The 21,918-nt window shown below is 51.6% G+C and overlaps 1 protein-coding gene across 1 annotated transcript in view; it reads right to left on the bottom strand.

The window, feature by feature from the left end:
• Window positions 1–21,918, bottom strand: part of Col13a1 (collagen type XIII alpha 1 chain) — a 187,324-nt gene that overhangs the window by 81,669 nt on the left and 83,737 nt on the right. Inside the window, exons 14-22 of the mRNA XM_035451476.1 lie at window positions 20,574–20,630; window positions 19,424–19,489; window positions 16,620–16,727; window positions 15,120–15,146; window positions 14,016–14,051; window positions 5,151–5,195; window positions 3,667–3,699; window positions 2,877–2,903; window positions 145–198 (exon numbers count right to left, since the gene is read on the bottom strand). Coding sequence (XP_035307367.1) covers window positions 145–198; window positions 2,877–2,903; window positions 3,667–3,699; window positions 5,151–5,195; window positions 14,016–14,051; window positions 15,120–15,146; window positions 16,620–16,727; window positions 19,424–19,489; window positions 20,574–20,630 — 453 coding nt within the window. The remainder of the gene's footprint in view (window positions 1–144; window positions 199–2,876; window positions 2,904–3,666; window positions 3,700–5,150; window positions 5,196–14,015; window positions 14,052–15,119; window positions 15,147–16,619; window positions 16,728–19,423; window positions 19,490–20,573; window positions 20,631–21,918) is intronic.

Raw genomic sequence — 21,918 nt, 5'->3', positions numbered from 1 at the left:
TGCACACAAACACACACACACACACACACACACACACACACAAACATGTGCACCACGCCCAGGAGCGCACATAGGAGCACACGCATGCTTACAAAGGCTTGCAGAGAGCCCGCCATCCACCACTGAAAATGTGTACCCACCTACCTTCTGCCCCATGAGGCCAGAGAGCCCAGGGGAGCCTGTAGCTCCCTTCTCACCCTGCAGAGGGAGGGAGGGGCAGGGAGAGGGAAAGGGGAAGGGGGAGGGAGAGGAGAGAGAGGTATTAAGAACAGCTTCTTCAGGATGTCTGGTGAGACAGCACCCCTAACCTCCTAGCACATTGCTCCCCTAACTCTGGCTGTCCTGGAACTCACTCTGTAGACCTGGCTGTCCTCAAACGCACAGAGCTCTGCCTGCCTCTGCCTCTGCCTCCCGAGCGGCTCCCTGGCTCTTGGGCATCTGCTTCCTCTTGGACCTCCGTCCTGACTTCTTTCCTGAGGCACTTCACATGGGCAATGGCTGGCTTCCCTGCTCTGTTCCCATGTGAGCCTGGCTCTTAGAATTCTCAGGATGCAGAAGAAACCCTGGCCACAGGCCACAGTTAAGTGCCCTCTTCCGAGAGCCCCTGGAATCAGGGAGGAGGGCAGTTTGGAAAGCCAGAGCTCGGGAATTCCCATTTGTATGCACTCTGCTCTTTATGTCTTTCTGTCCGTCCTCCTTGTCCTCCCCCCTCCCCTACTGGCTCCTGTCTTTTCTGCCCTCCTCCTGCCTCTAGATAGAACCCGTACACCAGAATGTCCTTTTTGAGAAGTTTGTGTCATGGGCCAAATTGACAGCAAAGTTTCGTGTTGAAGTCCTAACCTCCAGTACTTCAGAAAATAACCCTTTTCTTTTCTTTTCTTTTCTTTTCTTTTCTTTCCTTTTCTCTTCTTTTCTTTTTGAAATAGGGTCATTGAAGATCAGTTAAGATCAAATATGAAGGGGATCATGCTAGAGTAGATAGAACCCAATGTTGCCATGGCATTATAGGATGGGAAGTCTGGAGACAGTCGGACAGACACAGACACACAGATGCTATGTGAAGATGGAAGTAGATGAGGTGAGGCTTCTACAAGCTGAGTGGACATGAATCTTGTCATAAACTGCTCGAGAGGCAAAAGCTTAAGAATGTACCCCGAACTCCATGCCCTGCCTTTGGGCTTCTGGCCTTTAGGGCTCTAGACAATGCAAGTTTGCTGCTGAATACATTTGGTCTGTGGATCACTGATGCAATCTTCCTTGCTCCAGCTTTGTCCAATGTTGAAGAACTAGGCTATCTGTCCCCGTGGCATGAATCACAGAGTCCTGTAGGGTTATTGGAATCCAAGCCTCATTTCATAGGTGGTGACATAGGTGGTCTACCTTTTAAGGTACAGTATTAACGTTGCTTCCACGGTGTCTGCATGAGTCCCCACGGTGTCTTAACAAAATACCAGGCATTGGTGTATGAGATAGCAGAGGCCCAGGCTCTTATCACGCCATACTGCCATCTGGGTGTGAGGGAGAAGGGAAGGGCTCTCCTGGCTTGTAGATGGCTGTCTTCTGCCTGTTCTCACTTGGCCAAGAGGAAGACTATCTTCTTCTGATAAGGCCACCAATGTCATCAGATTAGGGTCCCACCCTAGTGACCTCATTTAACCTTCAATATTCCCTAAGAGACCTATCCTCTAGTGTAGACACCTTGGGGCTCTGGGCTTCAGCATATGAATTTTGGAGGGTGTAGTTCACGCCAGAGCAGTGCCCATTGGAAAGCACGCCCCACTAACAGGGAGTTGAAGCAGGTTGGCATTGGAATTCTTGCCTCCACAGAAACACAGTGTCATAATGACATTCCTATGCACAAGAGCATGACCTGAGGGACTATGGGGCCACTGTCTTAATGATCTTTCCAGTTGGAACCAGGAAAGATACCACAATGAGTCTCTAGGTGTCATATCCCTGACACTTGCCCTTGGGTATAGGCTGCCTGGTCACATGGCATGGAGACAGGAAAGGAGGCAGAGAGCCAGGCAGGAGCCTGGTAAGGACCACTGGGGATGGGGAAAAGGAAGGCCCGACTAGCTCTCCACTGCCCAGCCTTGTCCGATCTGCCCCTGGGATGGGTTTTAGCCTAGGGACTCCCAATAACTGGAGCAAAAGGTACCTACAGGGATGCTTTGCAACAAGATGATGAGGTAGGGTCCTTGTCCCCTGGCCTTTCACTGGTGGCCAAGGACTTGTGAAAGGGTTTGTATCCCCAGGTTTGCTGGCCCACATTCCTTTCTTCCACACATGCCTACTGAGCACAGGAGCTACAGGGTGGAGCCCCCGGGGCAGGTGTCCCCTGAGGCCGTTCTGCCCTACCCACCCTGTCCCTTCTTTCCCAGCACACTGGGTCCCCAGCTTCCCTGCATCTCTCATAGAGACAAGAGAAAGTCATTGGCAAACAGACATGGTAGTGAGGAGAGTATGGGGTGTAATCAGAGACCAGGGTTCCCAGACAACTGTCCTCAGGCTTCTTGTAAACGAGGTGTCCAGATAAATACATGGGTACGGCACATATTGTATTGACTTCTTAGGATTTCCCAGTGCACATTTAGCATATCTACACACACCCTCCCCTCAAGGCCTGCACCAAAGATGGAATTTAAGGCCTCCCGCAAGCCAGGTAAATACACCACAGCTAGCCCTAGCCCTCTTTTACTATTCCCTTGACAAAAAAGTCTTGCCAAGTTCAATAGGCTTGATTTGAATTTGTGACCTTCATGCCTCAGCCTCCCCTCAGGGGGGGACAGAAGCAAAACTGTGGTCCCTGTCAGCCTCACCCCACAGCCCATCTCATTTCTCTATGGCCCATAGGATTCCCTTTCCATCGGTACCTTGGCTCCTGGAGTCCCTGGCTCGCCCTGTGTGGAAAACAAAGAAGACATGAGCGAAGAAGAGAGAGAGATGAGAGGCAAAGCAGGGGCAAGAGCTCTCAGCTTGCGGGGAGGGACACTTCTTCTGCTCAGTGGAAACTCCAGGATAAAGGCCTTCTGGGAAGCTGCTCCTGAGGGTCTCATCTTCCCTCTAGATCAGTGGTTCTCAACCTTCCTAATGCCACAACCTTTTATACAATTCCTCATGATGTGGAGACCCCCAACCATAAAGTTACTTTTATTGCCACTTCATAACTGTAATTTTGCTACTGTTATGAATCATAATGCAAATATCCATATCTCCTGGTGGTCTTAGGTACCCCGTGAAAGGGTGGTATGACCCACAAAGGGGTTACAACCCACAGGTTGAGAACCACTGCCCTAGGAGGGTGGGCAGGTTAGCAGCATCCCAGGAGGAAGGGTGGTGGTGGTGTCCCCCATGAATAGAGCTGCTGCAAAGAGGTACCATTGGGCACCCCCGTACCCATTGGCGTAGTTAAGGGTTCAGGGAAAAGATATTGGCACTCCTCTCAGAGGCTTTGGAAGCCCATGACAGCTGATTCTGGAGTGTGGGAAAGAGGTGGCTTCTCTCAGTGGCAGACTAGGGAGGCCCTGTAACAGAGGCTGGAGACCTGGCTGAACCTTTTGTCCTCCCCTGGGTCCAGCTGCCATGCTGCTAAGGCCCCGAGCTCCACCTCTGTGGTCTCATGATAGCCTGCCCCTAACACATTGAGTGACAGTGTTTACCAACCTTCATCCCAGCCACAGCAATCCCAGGAGACCCCTGGTAGAGGAAAAAAAAAAGCAAAAAATCATGAAGGTCTCTGAGGTCAGAGGCAGCTAGCCAAGCACCTCTGCCTGGTTTGTACATTTCTGCTGACTGATAGCCGGTCCTGCCCCAGAGTATGAGAGAATGTGACAGGCTGAGCTAGACTGAGCTGGACACCGCAAGAGTGCACCTGACGATGGAATGTGGGCTGTCCATCTGCTGGATTACCAGGACTTCCCTGGGATGTTCAGTGGGGACAGTGAAGCTTAGGCTATGCCCCCATGGTCAAAGGGTGGGGACTACCAGGCAGCGCCACAGGAAGGGGCTGGTTTCACCAAAGCATAGTGCACTCCTGTGTCTAAGTGGGGTTACCGCCACCCACAGCTCTCTAGACATCTGCCCTCAAGAACTGGGAACAAACCCCATCCCTTCTTTTCTGTGTGTGGTATATGTGTGTATGCACACGGGTTTGTAGGATCATACACCCATGTGTACATACATGTGGAGGTCAGAGGTCAATGCCAGGTTCCTCTTTTGCTCTCTACCTTATGTTTTTGAGGCAGGGTCTCTCACTGAGCCTGGCACTCATGATTGTCTAGACCAGATGGTCAGCAAGCCCACAGGCACCCTCCTGTTTCCTCTTCCCATCTCTGGGATTATAGGCACGAACCACCCCATTTACATGGTTGCTGGGGATCCGAACTCAGGTCCTCACACTTGCACAGTTGTATAGTAATCTCTGCTGAGTTATCTCCCTCTGTTTTTGTTTGTTTGTTTTTGAGTCAGGGTGTCATGTAGCACAGGCTGGCCTTGAACTGGATATATATTCCAGGTTGGCTCTGAACTCCTGACCCTTCTACCTGCACCTCCAAAGTGCTGGCTTACATGTGTGTACCACCACACCTGGTTTCTGAAATTCATTTTCATATTTCTCCAAGACCACATACTTTTGAGGTGAAATTGTTGTTCAAAGAGCCACTTAGAAAAGCCCAAATGAGGCTGGAGAGATGGCTCAGAGGTTAAGAGCACTGACTGCTCTTCCTGAGGTCCTGAGTTCAATTCCTAGCAACAACATGGTGGCTCACAACCACCTGTAATGAAATCTGGTGCCTTCTTCTGGACTGAAGGGATACATGCAGGCAGAATATTGTATATATAATAAATAAATATTTTTTTAAAAGCCCAAATGGAGGGTGTTGGAGTTCTTGTGTTTTCTTTGGGTCTCAGGACCATATTAGAGCTGACAGCTGACACCTGTGAAGGATTTTTATGATCCAGAAATCTTAGGAGGCAGTCAGAGCCACTTCACACTAGCCTCACTCACATTAGGAAAGACAGATATAGGAAGGGGGGTTGAAGGAGTGTCTATCCTATGTATCTAACATGTTTCGAGAAGGAAGGGACCCAAGAAGGAACTAAGATTCCCAGAGTTTGGGAGAGGAATAGGCATAGGGAGAGATGGGTACCTTGGCTCCGTGCTTGCCCGGCATCCCCGGCATGCCTCGCTCTCCCTGGGAACAGAAACGAGAGAAACCATGAGACAAGGACCAGACTCGGCATTATGGCCTGCAAGCTTGAGCATCCAACCCCCATGTGTTCTGAGGATCGTGCCCATGGCGGCAGCCACACGGGCAGGGTGACCCAAGTCACAGGTGTAGAGGAGAAAGGGAGATAGAAAGGCAAAGGGGGATGGGAGTTGAAATGAACAAGAATGAACACACACACACACACACACACACACACACACGAATTAAACTTAGGGAGATGACCCTGAACTGGCTCTGCAGCTGAGGATCCTCCTGCCTCCACTATGCTGGGCCTGGAGTCAGGCTATGACGAGAGCAGCCATGTGGCTCTTACCTTCTACAGACCTTTCTACCTCTCTGCAGGCTTGCTAACATGGTGCCCACTGCTGGGCCAGACAAGAGCATCTCTTTACTTTTATCCAGGGCCTTTTTTTTATCCCCAACCTCTCTGGGCTTGTGAGCTGTTGTTCATTTTTCCAACCCCCTTTCTGATCCTGCCTGGCCACACACAGCTTTTCTGGGGTTCATGGGCAGGGCTGCACCATCTCAGCTCTGCCCCTCTTTACTTTCAATGTCTTCCTCTCCCCTATGACCACCAGACCTACAGGAGGAGGGGCCACTAGGAAGGCAGGCAGTCATCCCGCCACGAAATGGGTCAGGAGATGACAGCCAGTGACAAAAGGGGGCCAAGAAAAGGTGAGTCAAGACGGTAATCCAATTGTCTAGCAGGGCTAACTCTTGCCTCATGCACTGAACCCTGCTTGATACCTCCCCCCCCCCCCCCATCTACCTTCCCACTGGGGATCCCAGAGGTTCCTGATAGGAAGATGCAGCAGTACCCTGCCAGCCTGCTGGTTGATTGCTGCCGGTGCTTCAGGTGATGCTGCAGATGGGGAAATCCAGGGCCCAGGCACAATGATTCCCATTGTAGCTCCCAGCTGACCTGTACTGTTTTAATCTGTTCAGACTCTCTTCCCTGCTACCTCACTGGACAGCTCTGCCCTCCCTTCTCCAGACAAAGGCAAGAGACTCCCACTCTTCCTCCAGGCTGACCCCTCCCCACTGGTGTCTCCAAGTCTCCCAGCACACAGCCTAGATAATAAGGTTTTCAACTTCACAGTCTCCAGGGCCCACATTCAAAAAGACATGGGAGGGAGCTTCTGCGCTGCTGATCTGGTATTCCGAAGTCTGCCTCCATCCTAGTTTCCTGGTGAAGATAAACCACTGTGTTCCTGAAAGTGCTATCCACTTCCATGGCCCATGGTGCTCTGCTACTTCCTCACTTCAAAGCCATATTTATGACTCCGTGAGACCCTTTACTGTCCCCACGTCCCAGTTCTGGGTCCTCACATTGTATCCCCTCCCCCTAATACTGGACTGAACCCAGCGCCTCTTGCATGCTGGGCAATTGTTTTTCTGTCGAACTCTATCCTCAGGAGATGTCTTCACCTTTAATTTTGAGACAGGCTCTCACTAAGCTGTGCAAGCAGGCCTTGTGCTCACTCTGTAGCCCAGCCAGTATTGTGAGCCTCCTGCCTCAGCCTCCTGATTATCTGGGATCACAGGCTAGTGCCACCTGTGCCCTTGACATCTGTGCACGTGTTCATGCCCACCTGTGACAGACATTGTATCACATTCATCCTCTGAGAGCCAAGGGCCTGAGTTCTACAGAAAGCCCCAATCTTTATGTTCAACCACCAAATAAATCCTCTTGCACCCTGGCCTGCTCAGGATGCCAGAGGGGTCTGGCCAGCATGGGCAGGTCTGCTCTGTGGCCAGCAGAGGGTGCAGGAGGGCCTACTCTGAACTTTGCCATCTTGGCCACAGCGGACTTAAAGATCCCTTGGGGTCCTGGGTGGCACTCATCTCTAGGGGGTCAGGTCATCTGGTAAGATTCCAATGGACTCCATCACACCGACTCAACCAGAAGTCCCTAGACCTATGGTTCTCAACCTGTAGGTTGTGACCCTCTTTGGGGTGGCATACCAGATATTTACATTACGATTTATAACAGTAGCAAAATTACAGTTACAAAGTAGCAACGAAGTAATTTTATGGTTGGGGGTCACCACAACATGAGGAACTGTATTGTAGTGTTAGGAAGGTTGAGAAGCACTGTTCTAGACAGAGTTCCCTGGTGGGTGCAGGGATATTGGAGGGATAGCACCTTGGAAGGCCCTCACTGCTTTGGGGGTGGGGATGGGGTCCTGTTTATTTCCTGGGCTTTCTGTAAGGTCTCTGAAATCTCTATCTCCCACTCATGGTGGACTAGGTGTCAATGTGGCTGTTTCCTTTCTGAGTCCACACTTCTCTTTTGCACAGAGAGATCAGACTAGATCTATTCCCCTCCCCCCTCCCCAACCCCCCAGTCCCACCCTGGATGCTTGCATGGGGGGACATCAGTCAGAGCTGGAGAGGAGATAGAAAAAGGAGTCTTAGCTTTGTGTAAAAACACAAGTCTAGGAGGAGGTCTCAGTGGGGTACCACTGTCCCTCCCTGTACCTCCAGGATGGCCAAGGATGATGTTTTACTCAGGAGGACACCCAGAGAAGCTGTGCACACAGTGAGGGACCCAGGCTAGCCCAAGCAGTCCTTAGTTGGAGTTGGCTTGACCTTGTGAAGACATGCCTGCCCATACAAAAGAACCAGCCATTCTTACTTCCTTCTAGGGAGCAGTCCTCTGTAGGGTGGCTAAGCTCCCCTCTTCCTCACCCCCAGCCCCCCTCTGCTGATCTTGGTTTCAGGGCCTCAGGACTTCCCTCCCGCCTGCCCTTTTGCTGGGCAGGAAGCTGGGGCGCCTGGCTGACCCCACACCAGGGCTCTCTCCACTCTCATTAGCTTCACTGCTCAGATCCAGCCTAAGGGCTTGCCCTGTCTGACCTCTGGATAGGCCAGAGAGCATTGCTTCCTGGATGGGGGGTGAGGCACCCTTCAGGATCTAAGATGCTGTTTCAGAGAGGGAAGCTAGGGCGGGCGTGGCCACCGCTGAAGGACAGCAACATACTCTGAAGCTTTGGCATGCCTTTGTGCAAGCCTTGAGCCTCCTTTTCTATTGCCCTCTTGAGTTTTTTAGTTCCAAAGGCGCAGGTGGAAGGAGCTTGGCCCTGCTGGCTCAGTGCTGTGCTTGGCTTCATGGCTTAGATCTCACAGCTGTCCAAGCCTATGGCTCTGATTCTTCTCTGCCTCTACCTTCCCACTGGGGATCCCAGAGGTTCCCTGGCAGGGAGGGGGCTCTTCACTACCCGTCTGGACCATCCTGTGGCTGGGAAAGTGGGTGCTCCAAGTGCCCCAAAGAGTCTTGGCCCCTCTGGCCAGCAGATGACTGTAACTCCCAGGCAGGCAGCCACCTTTGGAGGATGCTGGCTCTTTAACATTGGTGCCAAGAATCAATGAATGGAGGCTGAATGTGGGAAGGGTGGAAACTGCAGTCACTCTGGTTCAAGAGACAAATGGTTGGTTAGGGCTACTCTAAGTGATCTTGAAGGCTTGTCCCAGCTCCTAGGAAGCCCCCCCCCACGTGTCCCCACCCCTAATATCAACAGGTTCTATGTCCTTTGAAGTTTCTAGGTAGGAGGACCCATCCTTTCTACAGATGACAGGATGACACAAGCCTGGCCAGCGGGTGTGGCCTCCTAATTGGTGATTTACTGTTTGTTGGACAAGCTGCACAGGGACTTGGCATGAAATCTATCTGGAGGGAATAGGGGTGGGGCTTCAGTGTCAGTCCTGCAGCCAAGCAAAAGGCCAGCAGGCAAGGGAGATGAACGGATTTCCCTAACTTGGGGCCAGAGCTCTCCTACAAGGGGTCAGTGACATAGCATCTTTGTTCTCTGCAGGGGATGGGGGGTTGCCTGATAAGTGGGCTGGGGAGCCCCCAGGTTGGAAAAGCTGTAGAGATGAGGGTAGGAGACATAACACTTTGTCCCAGGCAAGAGTTCTCTGTTTGTCCTTCCAGGGGGAAAAAGGTGACTGAGTTCCTGCTTCCCCGGAACCGTGGAAATCCCAGGTCCTCCGGTAATTAGGGCTGGCAGGAAGTGAACCAGGGAATTCCTGGGTCGGGTGCCTCATTGAAGGCTTGGGGCTTTGGAAGGATGGCTGGCTTGTAATCACAATTTGAAATCGGTTGATTGTGTAGTCAGTTCCAAAGGAAAAGTCAGTTCTAATTAATCTGTGGACTTTGGAGGGCAGAGCAGAGCCCAGAGGTCATGGAGTGGGGGCTGGGGCTGTCCAGTCTCCTCGAGGCCCACGTCTCCCTGTTCTTATCTGCATCCATTTTAAGAGTCTGGGTGTCCTCACTGGGACTCCCCAACATTGACAGAAAATGCTGTGTACCCTCTGCTGCTTGGGAATGGCCACAGCGGGCTTGGGTCACTTGGATCCTCTGTGAGCCAGAGGGCCACATGGATCACTCAGGAGTAGTGGAGGTTTGAGATGAGTTGTTTTAGAAGCAGCTCAGCTGTCTAGTATCGCTCCATTGGGCAAGCGTGCTCTCTCAGTTCATCTAAACGAGGTACCCATGTGCCTACACCTTCTGTCCTGTGAGATCTGAACCCAGCCATGATCTCAGCTTCCATCTCATGTCATTCCTGGGAAGATGAGGGAGAAAGCCTTTCAGAACACTACATTCCTTTGGAGACCCTAACATGCAGGTACCAAAGTCATTCAGAGTAAGAATGTGGATTCAGACAGACCCAGGTGTTGATACCTCCCAGCTGTGGGCTAGAGGGAGACATACTGTGATCCAAGCTTTGCTAGAGATAGCAAAGAATCAGACTTTCTGAGATGGATTTAAAAGAGACAATGCAATGATGCACCGGGGCTGGGGATGAGTCTTAATTGGTAGAATGCTTGCCCAGCCTGCACAAAATCCTGGGTCCAATCTCTGGCACCACAAAAAAAACAAAAAACAAAAACAAAAACAAACAAACAAACAAACAAAAAAAAAACAGGTTAATCCCAGCACTCCACGTGTTCAAAGTCATCCTCAGCTACCAAATGAATTTAAGGTAAGCCTGTGCTCAAAAGGGGGAGGCGGGGCAAAAAAGTGATGCCTGTAAAGTGCCTGGTTCCCTGCCTGGCATGTGGGAGAGAAGTATTCATAACAATGTTGATCGTCATGTCATAGAATTGTCTCCTTCAGAATGTGTGTCCTCTACAAAGACCCATGCAAATGATCCGGGGTGCACCAGACACAGTGCTAATTTGGATGCACTAGGAGATGAGCTCCCATCAGGTGTGTGACCCACACTAGTCTGAAGGAGACCCGGGGTTTTGATGTGTGATGTTTGAAACATGCTTTGTATTTTTCAGTAGAGTTAAGGTAGATGCTTGCCATAAACTTGGGCCAAGCAGGTACCCCATGGGGATACAACAATACATGCAATGTCTAAACCGGAGCGTTGGCTCCTGGGCAGGTATAGGGGCTGCACAAGGATGCTAGCCACCCTGGGCTTGGATCTCAAAGAGCTGGTAGAGAAGTAAACCTGGCTGGCCTGACTGAGAGGACACTGGCCTGGTCCACCCAGCAGAGTGATGGAGGGAGTGTCTCATCCTCATACTTCACAAGCTGATATTAAACTCCACCTTGTGTGCCAAGCCTGGGAGACAGGTGCCTCTGCTACACCAAGGACTCCTCCTCCCTCACGGAGACCACGACCGGGCCGGTTTGCGGGCCGGTTGCAAAGCTATCTCAGCTCAGTGTTACTACAACTGGTGGCCACTCCTCCCCTGGGGAGGAGGGGTGGGAACATCTTTCTGACATTCATGTCCGTTCCTCCCCCAAATTAATCTCTCCTCCTTTCACCTTAACTAAGCACAGAGTGGGAGGAAAGAGGGAGAGGGAAGGCTGATGGGTAAAGGGCAGGGGGCGCCATCCAGCCTTTCTTAGAGAATCCACAGATGCTTTCAGACAGGCTCTTGAGACCTCAAATCTGACTCCAGCATGTTGTTCATTAACTGTAAAACTTTAGGCAAAGATGTGTTAACGCCTGAGGGATAATGGTCTCTCAGCCCTGTCTCTGGTAAGGACAGAGTGAGACAGGTGCCATTGCACTTTGGCTGAACCAAGACGTGAAGGATGGCTGCTCTTGATTGAGCACGAGTGACAATCGCTTCATGTCAGGACTGAGAGGGAAGCAAGTGTCTGTTTGGACATGAGGATTGCTGGGGTCAAGATGCCATGGTCCCAGTGGTGTCTGTCTCCTTGCAGACAACCTCTCTGCTTGTGGACTAGGAGGAGGCACTGAGGAATTGATGATAGAACAAGGGCCCTGGAAGAGGGAGAGTGGCAGGGGTGTGGGGTGCTGAGAGGCAGCTGGGAGGGGTGAAGGTCCAGAGAGGTAGAGGGGCCAGCTACGGCCTTGGCTGTTAGAAACTTATGAAAAGAGACTTCTACAGAGGAACAGAGGGGTATGGCCTAGCAAAGAGAGAAGCCAGCAAGAAGCAAAGAAGGAACTCAGCAAGAGGGGATGGGCTGAGGGGGCTGCTCCCAAGTCCTAAGGCTGAGGGGGTTCTGACTGCCCTAAATGCAAGATGAAAACATGGGGACCAAGGGGCCAAGAGACTCTGGCTTACAAACCCGCCTCCAGGGGACACATGTGGACAGTCTGTGCCCAGGAAGCCATGCTTCCCCAAGCAAGAAGGGACTGTAACCTCAACTGCTGTAGAAGCAACCATTAACAGTCCAGGCCAGTGATTCCAGGCCTCTGGCTCTCTTCCTGGCACTTGGCATAAGGAAGAGCTAGAACTGTTTTTGCTGGAGGGCTACCACAGTACTTGTTCACATCTAATCCTGTTCTGTCAGGCTAAGCACACTTGAGCCAGCCTCCTTCTCCCCAGGAGCTGCCCCTCCCCCAATGGTATTGCACCATTCCTCTGCAAATGCTGGGTTGAATGAATCTTGCTATCAACTGCCCAAATGGAGGATGGCCATGCACATAGGTCCAGGACCCCCACTATCAGGGCACCGTAGGCCGCAGCAGGGCCCTCTCCAGTCTCAAGACAACAGCTTTCCAGACTCCATTTTTATAGCAGAGGTATAAAATATTTGCTGGTCACAATAGTCCCAGCCAAGGGCATCACCATGACCCTGGGGCCCCTCTGCCAGTGAATCCACCCCTTCACAGCTTGAAAGAACCGATTGGACTACTAATGGGAAAACCGCCCCGTGTTGCACTGGGAGGCAATAAATTTTGTGAGCCTGAGTGAGTGGATGGAGGCAACTGTGGGGGCTGTAATTTCCACTTCCTGACACAATGCAAACCTCTCACTTTATGCAGAACTAATTAAAGATCCCATGTCTCAGCATTTCCCCCACCAGGCACCATAAAACACCATAGTAATGGCAGCCACCAGAACCCAGAGGGTGTGGCGCCTACTCCTAGCCAAGTGAGTTTCTCTTTCCAAGATTCCTTCCCCCACCCATACCTTCCCTTCCTGCTGCATTTCCCCTTCCGGAAGGTTCTGGAGGACTCTGGAGCTTCCCAGCCAAAAGTGGGGATCCTTGTAGCATCTGGTACCATGAGAAGAACCCAGGCCTGGCTTGAACTCTTGTTCTGATTTCTCTTAGCTGAGACCTGGGTGAGCCTCAGTGTCCTCATTTGCTAGGTGGGAGAAAATCATAGCAGCCCTAAGGGGTATAGGATTGGGAGCTCTGCAGGCTGTATTGCAGGCAATGCTTGGCCTACAGCTGACATTCAGCAAGCACTGGCTGTATTGAAAGTGTTATGCTCTTATGTTTATTGTAGTAACTGCTTCCGGGCCTTGGCTCAAATGGTTTCCGTGTCTAAAATACTATTTCCTTTCAGGTTTGCTGAAGGACCACAGAGGCCTGCTGAAAATGGCCACAAAGCTTTTCTACCCCTTCAATCAATCAGTCAGAACTAGGTGTCTTCCTATGCTGTTGCAGGTAACTTGGCTGTGTGACCCATTTGAGCAGAAGGTCCTTAGGAAATGTGGTATGAGACGGTGCTAGGAGGAGGCTCATGTATTTGAGCCTACCCACCTTGGAGGCTGTTCTGGGTTTACTTTGCTGGAAGCCCATCCAGCCTGCTGGAAGATGAAAGGCACCTGGAAAGCAGAAGCCACCAGGCAGCACCACCACCCAAAGGACTGAGTAAGGCTATCTTTGCCCTCCTAGCTATCATATAAGCTCCTCCTCCTATGAACCCAGGTGGAACTGTAGAACCTTAGGCCACCAATCCACAGAAACATAAGAAATAATCATGATATTAAGTCAGCCAATTTGGGATACTTTGTTACACAGCACTAGCTAGCTAATATACCCACTCATATGGTTGAGCACTTGACTGCTTTAACTCTTCCCACTTGGGTTTTATCTTTCTACCCTGCTTTCAGAGAGCTTTGTAGTGGTGGCACTTAACAGCTTGCTTCTAGTAAGGCAGTCTTTGCAGGAATGCTTGTCTGTCTGGCCTGAGAATTGCCCAAGAGCAGGGATGGGTTTGTCTACACCACCTTCCAGGCTCAGCATGGAGCTTGTGTTAGAGGGGCCCAGTATTTTGGCTCACCTAGTCCAGACACCATACATAGCCAGCTAGGCCAATAAGAGAGACACTTCCTTACTTGAGGTTGGGTTGGGTCACCAGCCCACCAAGGCACTGTCCCATCTGTTCCTGTTCTTTCCTGAGTGTTTGAACAACCTTATAAACAATGAGGCTCGCATGGCTGGCACAGGTATAAGCATACATTGTTCCCCACCAAGCCCCAGCCTGTGTGCATCCCTATAATGAGGCCCCTCGTGGGTTCCCCACAGAATAGGTAGTGTTCCTCCCCCGCTTCCCCGCATACCTTGCGGCCATGGTAGCCCTGGATCCCTGGGTCTCCCTGGGGAAGAAAGAGAAGCCAAATGGTTTTCCATGCCAGACCAGTTGGTGCTCTTTGCTACACAATGCTACCTTCTGCCTCCCCATGAGTTCCTTGTTCTCTGGAGGTCCCCAGACACTGTTTGGATGTTTGAAGGGGTGTGAGGGGTCAGCTTGTCAGAGACCCAGGACTCCAGTTTTGGTTCTACCAATGAGTCTTCTCCTGAGCCCTCCCTGGCTCTCTGTTTCCATGTTTACCAAGTGGTGACCACCCTTGGTGTTTTATGCCCTTTGGTCCCGGGGGGTTTCTGGCTTCAAAGTGAGTGCCTTTGCCATTGTGGGCTTCCGGGCAACATTTTACAAAAGATCAGATCACTTTGGAGGTTTTTCCATATTGGACAGCTTCAGGATACAGTGGCCACGTCACAACATCTGTCTGCCTTGTGTTTCCAGCTGGAACACAAGCTCCCAGGCAGCCAAGATTATGCTTTCTTCTTTTCTTTCTCTCTTACATTTTTTTTTCAAGACAGGGTTTCTCTGTATTGTTTTTGAATCTGCCCTGTAACTCACTCTGTAGACCAGGCTGGCCTTGAACTCACAGAGATCCGCCTACCTCTGCCTCCCGAGTGCTGGAACTAAAGGCATGCACAAACAATGCCCTGCATTTTTTTTTTTTTTTAATGGCAGGGTCTCATGTAGCCTAGGCCGGCCTCTAACCTTGAAGTCCTGGTCCTCCTATCTCTGCTTTCTGGCTGTGGGCATAAGCATCACACTTTGTTTATGAAGCACTGGGGATTCAAACCCAGGGCCTCATGTATCCTAGGCAAACCCTCAACCACTAAACTGCACCTCCAACCCAGGACGGTACTTTCTATGCCACCTATAGCGTTCGCTCAGCCATCTTCAGCACCCAAGAAGGATGCTACATATTGGGATCAAAACAGTTCGTAAGGAGGAGATAATGTTTTAGAAAAAGACCACGTTTAATCCATCACTCAGTTTCAGTCCCTCTCAGCTCCTTCCTTAGCTGACACCCCCTACAGGGAATGCTTTCCCCCAGATCACCCATTATCATTTAGCCAGCACTTACCTTTGGTCCAGGAGGCCCAGGTAAGCCCTGTAGAAGTAATAAGGTTACTGAGTGAGGTTAGTCATGTTCACAGTGGAGGCTGGAGCAGAGGGCCCCAGATAGCTCCAGGGTATCCTGGACAGTAACTGAAACCTACGGAGGGCACATGGGGACGGCAGGCTAGCATCTCCAAGTGGAGCCATGTGGGCACTGTGGGCAACTGTGCTGTGCTCGCCCACTGCAAAGTAGGTCAGTGGCCTGGGGCTAAATTGGCAATGTGGCTTAGGAAAGATCCTTTACCCACATACCTCCTAATTTAGACCCCTTGCTGGAAAGCTGACCTTGCCCAACAAAGCCCTGATCTTGCCCTTGGCCCTGAACCCCTGAAGAAGAGCCCGGTGTCCCCCCTCTGCCTGGAGGTAACCACAGCAGCTGGCCATGGTGAGTTGGTATGGGGTACAGGGGCCCATGGGTACAGAGGGGGAGGCCAGGGATGGCTGGGTACTGTGGTCTTGGGCAGAGATCTGGGCAATAAACGTGGACTGGAAAAAAACCAGTAAGTTTAGGTCCAGTCTGTTTCCACTGGGGTAAAAGACATTCAGGGTTTATTCCTTTATAAACCAAGAAAAAACTAGCAAACAAACAATACATCTAGCTGCCATGCAGAGAGCAAGAGACCAGTACTGGGTCCAAGGGTGGTAGTTGGCAAAGCAGTGAATTTAGGGCACTTTGGAAGCTTAGTGTGTCTCAATTTTCTGAATTCATTTCCTTCCAGTTTTTCCATCAACAGCCTGGTGGAGGTGAGACCTCCCCACGGCCACACTGGAGTCCTGGAGGTAAAATTCTGTAAATATGCCTTTTGGGGACCAACTGAGCAAGCTCTGAGCAACACAGGTTGTCACTACAGTGCAGCCCCCCTAGCCCAGTAGGAGATTACAGTTGCCAGAGCTGTACAGAGTCCAGTTCACAGGGACCCTCCACGGCATCTCAAGATGGTTAAATGTCAGAGCAGCTGAAGGGCCTGGGCATGAACTTGAGTGACTTTGATGTCACTTCTTTCAAGCTACTTGGAAGACTTTATCAGCATTATACACATATATTTTTGTTGTGCTGTGGCTGCGGAGGACATGGTCTTGGGCAGAGTTTGAAAATGAGTGAGGTGGGGGATGGATCTGTCACTTGAAGGGGATGTCCATGGCATCCTTCCCCAGCAGTGCCACTACCAACCCTCAGACCTCAGGATGCAGGGCCCCACTGACTGGGCAGCTTGTCTGGAAGGTGGTTCAGCAGTGTGGATTCTACATTTACCTTGAAAGACACAGATACCAGAGGTCACCCCCAGTACCTTGCCAGAATCCACTGCCCTGCAGGTGGAATGGTAGAATTGGGAGGGTATACAGGCAAGCAGAGTCTCAGGCATGGACCAACCATATTCAGGTCCTTGACAAAATGTTTTTGTCATTTTGATCACTATTCAAGGTTTAGAAGCTTCTAGAGAGCAAGAGAGGGAGGGATACTTACAGGGGGCCCTATAGGCCCTGGCAGTCCTGGGTGTCCCAATGGGCCACTTGGTCCTGGGGGGCCCGGTGGCCCTGGAGGGCCTTGGATGCCAGACTGGCCTTGTTCCCCCTGAAGTTAGAGAAAATATGCATTAGAGAGAAGGTCTCAGAGCATCAGTCAGGCCCCCCACACCATGTGCCATGCATCTGTGGGGGTCTTTGTGGACCCTGCCGGGAATGCAGTGGGGATAGTGGGTGGATGGTGAGGGCAATGATGCTATGGTGGTAGTGATGGTGACTGCATGCAGGGGCTAATGGCAGCAAGGAGAGAACCAAGGCATCAGGTTGCTGAGCTGTGGGGCTTCTAGAGGTCTCCAGGGCAGAGAGCCTGGCAGCAGTGGCAGAGATAGAGAGTAAGTGAGAGATGACCCCTGGCCTGGCCCGATGCCTGAGCTCAGCCCAGGTAGACTGCACTCTCTTAATGTAGTGAGTTATCATGAGCCCTGGACTCCCAGCCGCAGGAGCATGGGGTCCTTGTTTACTGTCTTAGCATTTGCTGTTTTGATTATCCATTCTAGGGGATCAAATGAGACCCTAGGTCAGAGGCCATATGGTTTTGTCTGGCTCATCACTACTCAGCTAAGCGGGGCTCGTCAGCCAACTCCTTGCTCTTTGGAAGTGGCCTCCAGCGCCACCTGCTAAACGCATCAGTCAGCACCAGCTCTTATGTAAGCTTCCCCTTTCTGCTAACTTGAGACCATCTTGCATAACGTGCTAATCAATACAGATGTACCAATAGGAAACTGGTAAGCCTTCTCATTGTCCCATGATGGCTGGCTGACGGTATAAAACCCTAACCCCCAAGGGCATCTGCAGCAGCCATGAGGGCAACTCCTGCTGGCTCTGCTCTGGAAACTAGGTCAGGGCAGTATAGAAAAGTCTTGCCCGGCCACCTCTGTGTCTTGGGCATGGATGCAGCCACAGGTGGTGGCTGGATCTACTCCTGGAAGCACTAGGGGAGTGATTCTCAACCTATAGGTCATGGCCCCTTTGGGAGTCACGTATTCAGATATCCTGCATATCAGATATTCACATTATGATTCATTAACAACAGCAAAATTATAGTTATGAAGTAGCAACAAAATAGTTTTATGGTTGGGGGTCACCACAACATGAGGAACTGTATGAAAGGGTCTCAGCATTAGGAGGGTTGAGAACCACTGCTCTAGGGTCTTCCTCTGCCAACTGGGAATGAGGAAGAACGTGACCTATAGGAGGCTGGGATGCAGCTTACACGAGATAACTGTGGGTATGTATATGCACGCATGTGTGTGGAGGACAGACATCAATCTTGGGTACCATTCCTTAGGGGAGGTCCTCATTTCTTTTGAGACAGGGTCTCTCACTGGGATCAGTTAGGCTAATATGGCATGGCCAGAGAGCCCCGAGGATTCTCCTGTCTTTTCCATCCCAGGAGGTTCAAACTCATGTCTTCCTGCTTGCCCAACAAGCATTTTACTGACCGAGTCACCCTTTGCAACCCATCAGGCAGTGTACTTACAGTAGGAGCTAGAATGCAGTAAATGCAAGCAAGGCTACACAGTGACTATTTATGTGCATGCGTGCATATGTGTGTGTGTGTGTGTGTGTGTGTGTGTTTGTGTGTGTGTGTTTGTGTGTGTGTGGCGGGAGGGGGGGATGTTCAGGAGCCCTACCTCAGCTTCCTTCAAGCAGGCCCTGTCTGTAGCAGGATGAGTGGCCTTGAGAGGGCCTGGCCCTGCTTTGAGCTGCCAGCGGCCTCCTGAGCAACCCTTGGAGCCCTAGAGGCTCTCGAGGATTTGGTGGGGGTAATGCGATCCGCAGCCTACAAGAATGGGCTGAATGCTTAATAGGCTACACATGTATCACGTGACTGTATTTTTAGCTGACCACTGGAGTGGGTTTTCAGCCTTATTCAGTCAGGTACTCAAGTATGCTCCTGGGCTGTGGACTCACCAGGCAAGTAGCTCAAGGCCCTGCCACTCCCAGCTCCCAGGGGCCCTGGGGACACCTGGGCCATAGAAGGACGATGAAGGGTAAGACAGACTGTCCCTGGCCTCATGTGCCCTCAGACAGCATGGGAAATGATGTTTTGTCCCTGGAGAACCTGCTCCTGGCCAAGCCTCCTTGGAGGCAGCAAGGCAGGAAGATAGGAAAGGAGCTGTTGGTTGTGTGCCATGCCTCTCTACAAAGATCTTTGTTCCTCACACCCAGGCTCTGAGTGGTCAGACTTAGCAGGCTGTGTGCCTGAGCAGGGAGAGTGTGGGTCTAGGTGGCAGAGACCTGGCTCTCAAGTCCACTTTGCCCTCTTGCTGTTCCTGTGACTTTGGGCGGGTGCGTTCATTCCCTGAGTCTCCATTTCCTTGCACTGTCACAGTCAGGGTGCCTGTTCTTACTTTACAGGGGCACACTGGGAACAGGAGGAGCACTGGAGTATATATAAATCCTTGCTCTGTGACCTCAGGCAGCTTACTGAACGTTTCTGAGCCTTTATTTCTGCATCTGCGCAATAAAGACCGTGGCACATAACTCTCGAACCACTGAAAGGCTTAACATCAGGCCTGCAAAATAGATGTCAGAAGGCCTGATGGTGGTGGTGTTAGGTGTCATGCTGTGATGAGGCCTGTGTACTGTGTATTTCCATTTTTATGCTATCACCGGGCCAATGTTTGTCTAATTTACTGTAACTGTTAGAAGCGGGTTCTGGCATAGTGGGTAAACCCCAGCTGCCCAGTCAGGACCCCAAGACTTCGCCAAGCCCCCGGGAAAGCCCCACATAGTATCTACCTGAAAGGTCCGCCTTTTAATGACTGGGGGTGGAGCCAGCCGCACAGAATTGAGGAGAGGCAACAGCTGAGGAGAGACATGAGTTGGAAGGCCAGAGGGCAGAGGTCAGAGGTCGCAGGTATTCAGAACGATATAGGAAGTCACCAAGAAGGCCAAGTGGGGAGAAGAGGAAGAGAGAAGAGAGATCAGTGTGAATACAGCAGCAGGATAGATTTGGGTTGTGGGGGGGGCACCCCTGAGGCTCAGCTCAAGGGGCAGGCACAATGCTGATCTCGCCTTTGGCAGCCTCAGCTGTCCTTTTTGAAGACATGGCCTCATAAGCAGCCTGCCTCAGCTCTGGCTACTGGCTAGTAGCCTCTTTGAGTTCCAGAAGAGTGGTTCTCCCTGGCCAGGCCACTCAGGCCATGTGACACATTACCCAACATTGCACTGCCCCACCCGGGCCTGCCAGGTGGACAGCGGCTGCTGGGCTGAGGGTCGGGAGCCACAGAAGGAGCTAAATTGGTGCGTGGAGCCAGGCTGGCGTGTGGTTCCTGTGTATTCCTTTTTGGTAGGACAAGAATGGCTGATGTCAGCGAATCTGAGGACCATGGTCAAGGGAAGCTAAGCCTGGCTCCTGGGGCTGAGTTGGCTGAGGGTGTGGCTTGTCAGGCACACACTAAGTACTGCTGAGGCCTCATTCTGTGGCTGGCATGCTCAGAAAAGATGTCGTGGGAATAGTCAGCCACTTCTAGGGGGACAGGCAGCTTACGATCTCATTATCATAATTCTCATTTGGGGTAATTTCTGCTGCTTTCTGTCTCCCTGCTTGGCTAGGCTGAACTCGAGGAGAGGACTGGAAGGTTACAACCCATATGAAGACAAGACTTTGGAGGATCAACCACATGTGTTTAAGGCCCCTCAACTCACCAGAGGCCCCTGAGCTGGATGTTAAGAGCCATGATCCATCTGGGCTGAAATACATTCAGCTAGGGAATTAGGAGCCCACCCCGGGGCCCTTCTAGGTTATTCCTGCTGCACACAGGGCAGCTGCCACACACTGAGCCATGCAGAGCCCCATCCTCCCATGCTGGGGATGTGCATTGCTGAGCTCTGTGTCCAGGAAGTGTCTCAGCCAAGAGGGGTTGGAGTCCATCTAGAACCGACAAACCTTTAGGGAAAGTATCGGGTTGGAGCGCAGAGCTGCTAAAATGCCGCTTGGGTACTCCTGGTTTAGGAGGCAAAGGGGGCAGCAGAGATGGGGTCACACGGGGCAGGAGAAAGCCCACAGACCTCCTAGCAACCCTGCTGGATACCAGGGGACTTCCCATTCATTGCCTAGCCCTTTCCTTTCCTGCTAGACTAGCCAGGCTGCCTTGGAGACCTGTCAGCACTCCTCTCTCTGCCCACCTCTTGGAAAGCCATCAATCTCCCAGAGGCTCCCTGCTTTTATACTTTCTTTTCAATCAACTTGCCGGCCAGTTGGGTCCTCAACTCTCCTCCCATCCCTGCCTGACTGCAGCCCTTAGACTGACTCTTCTTCTGGAACTTCCTGTCACTGTTCCCGTCTCTGTTCTTGTGCAGAGGTGAGGGGCAGAGAGACTGCCCTCCCTGACCTAAGCACCCCTGCAGACTCCCTGGCACATTGTTGAAGCACTTGCAGTTGTGTTGTCTCTCTGCCAGGGGATGCTGTCTTTCTTTCGGGTAATATAACCATCTTGCAAGCCCATAATTTCAAGTAAACACAGCTGGCTTTCTATTGTTGTGTCAGGATCAGGCTGGATGGAACAGCAGGGCCCTCTGTCCCTGAAAAGGCCTGGGCCTTAAACCTATACCTAACTCCTATACACCAAACCTAGCAGCCTCCCTCTGGTCCAAGGACCCAGATGTCAGGGACTGGGGTGGTTTGCTGTGTCCTGAGAGGCCTGGTAGAGGCTGGAGAGTCAAGTACATTCTGAGCCTGGTTTGTGTGTGTGTGTGTGTGTGTGCGCGCGGGGGTGAGGGATGGGGGGGGGGATGATGGGCTCTACCCACTAAGCTCCGCCCAGGTACAGCTGTAGTAGCAGCCAGGACAACAGACTGTGTGTTTCTGGGTACACTGCGGTCCCTATAGGTGAAAGGTCACCTAAGATGATCTTCCTCCTATTTGCTGCTCAGGCCTGAGTATGAAGGGGCGGTCTACAGGCTATTTCACTGTGTCCCGTTGGGGCTTCAGGGAGGAATCAGGGAAGGACTCTGCCCTCCCGTCTCCAGCAGGAGCTCTGCTTCAGGGCACAAGTGAACACTGGGTTCCGTGTGCTTAGAGGAAGCCAGGAAAAGACAGGGTCAGGAGGGGTAGGGGAGGAGCCATCTCAGTCCAGAAAACATCCCACCCCCACCATAATGCTCCTGCCGAGAAGGGTTTCCTGTGTTCCCAACAGGCAAAAGGACACTGCCTCCAAGGATGCAGTAGCCAGATGATCTCCCCTCCTGGAGATATGTGGGTCATCTGAAACCATGACTAACTCAAAAGTCCC

The sequence above is a fragment of the Cricetulus griseus genome (assembly GCF_003668045.3).
Source record: "Cricetulus griseus strain 17A/GY chromosome 1 unlocalized genomic scaffold, alternate assembly CriGri-PICRH-1.0 chr1_0, whole genome shotgun sequence".
Lineage (NCBI taxonomy): Eukaryota > Metazoa > Chordata > Mammalia > Rodentia > Cricetidae > Cricetulus > Cricetulus griseus.
This window is presented reverse-complemented; position numbering and strand designations above follow the sequence as displayed.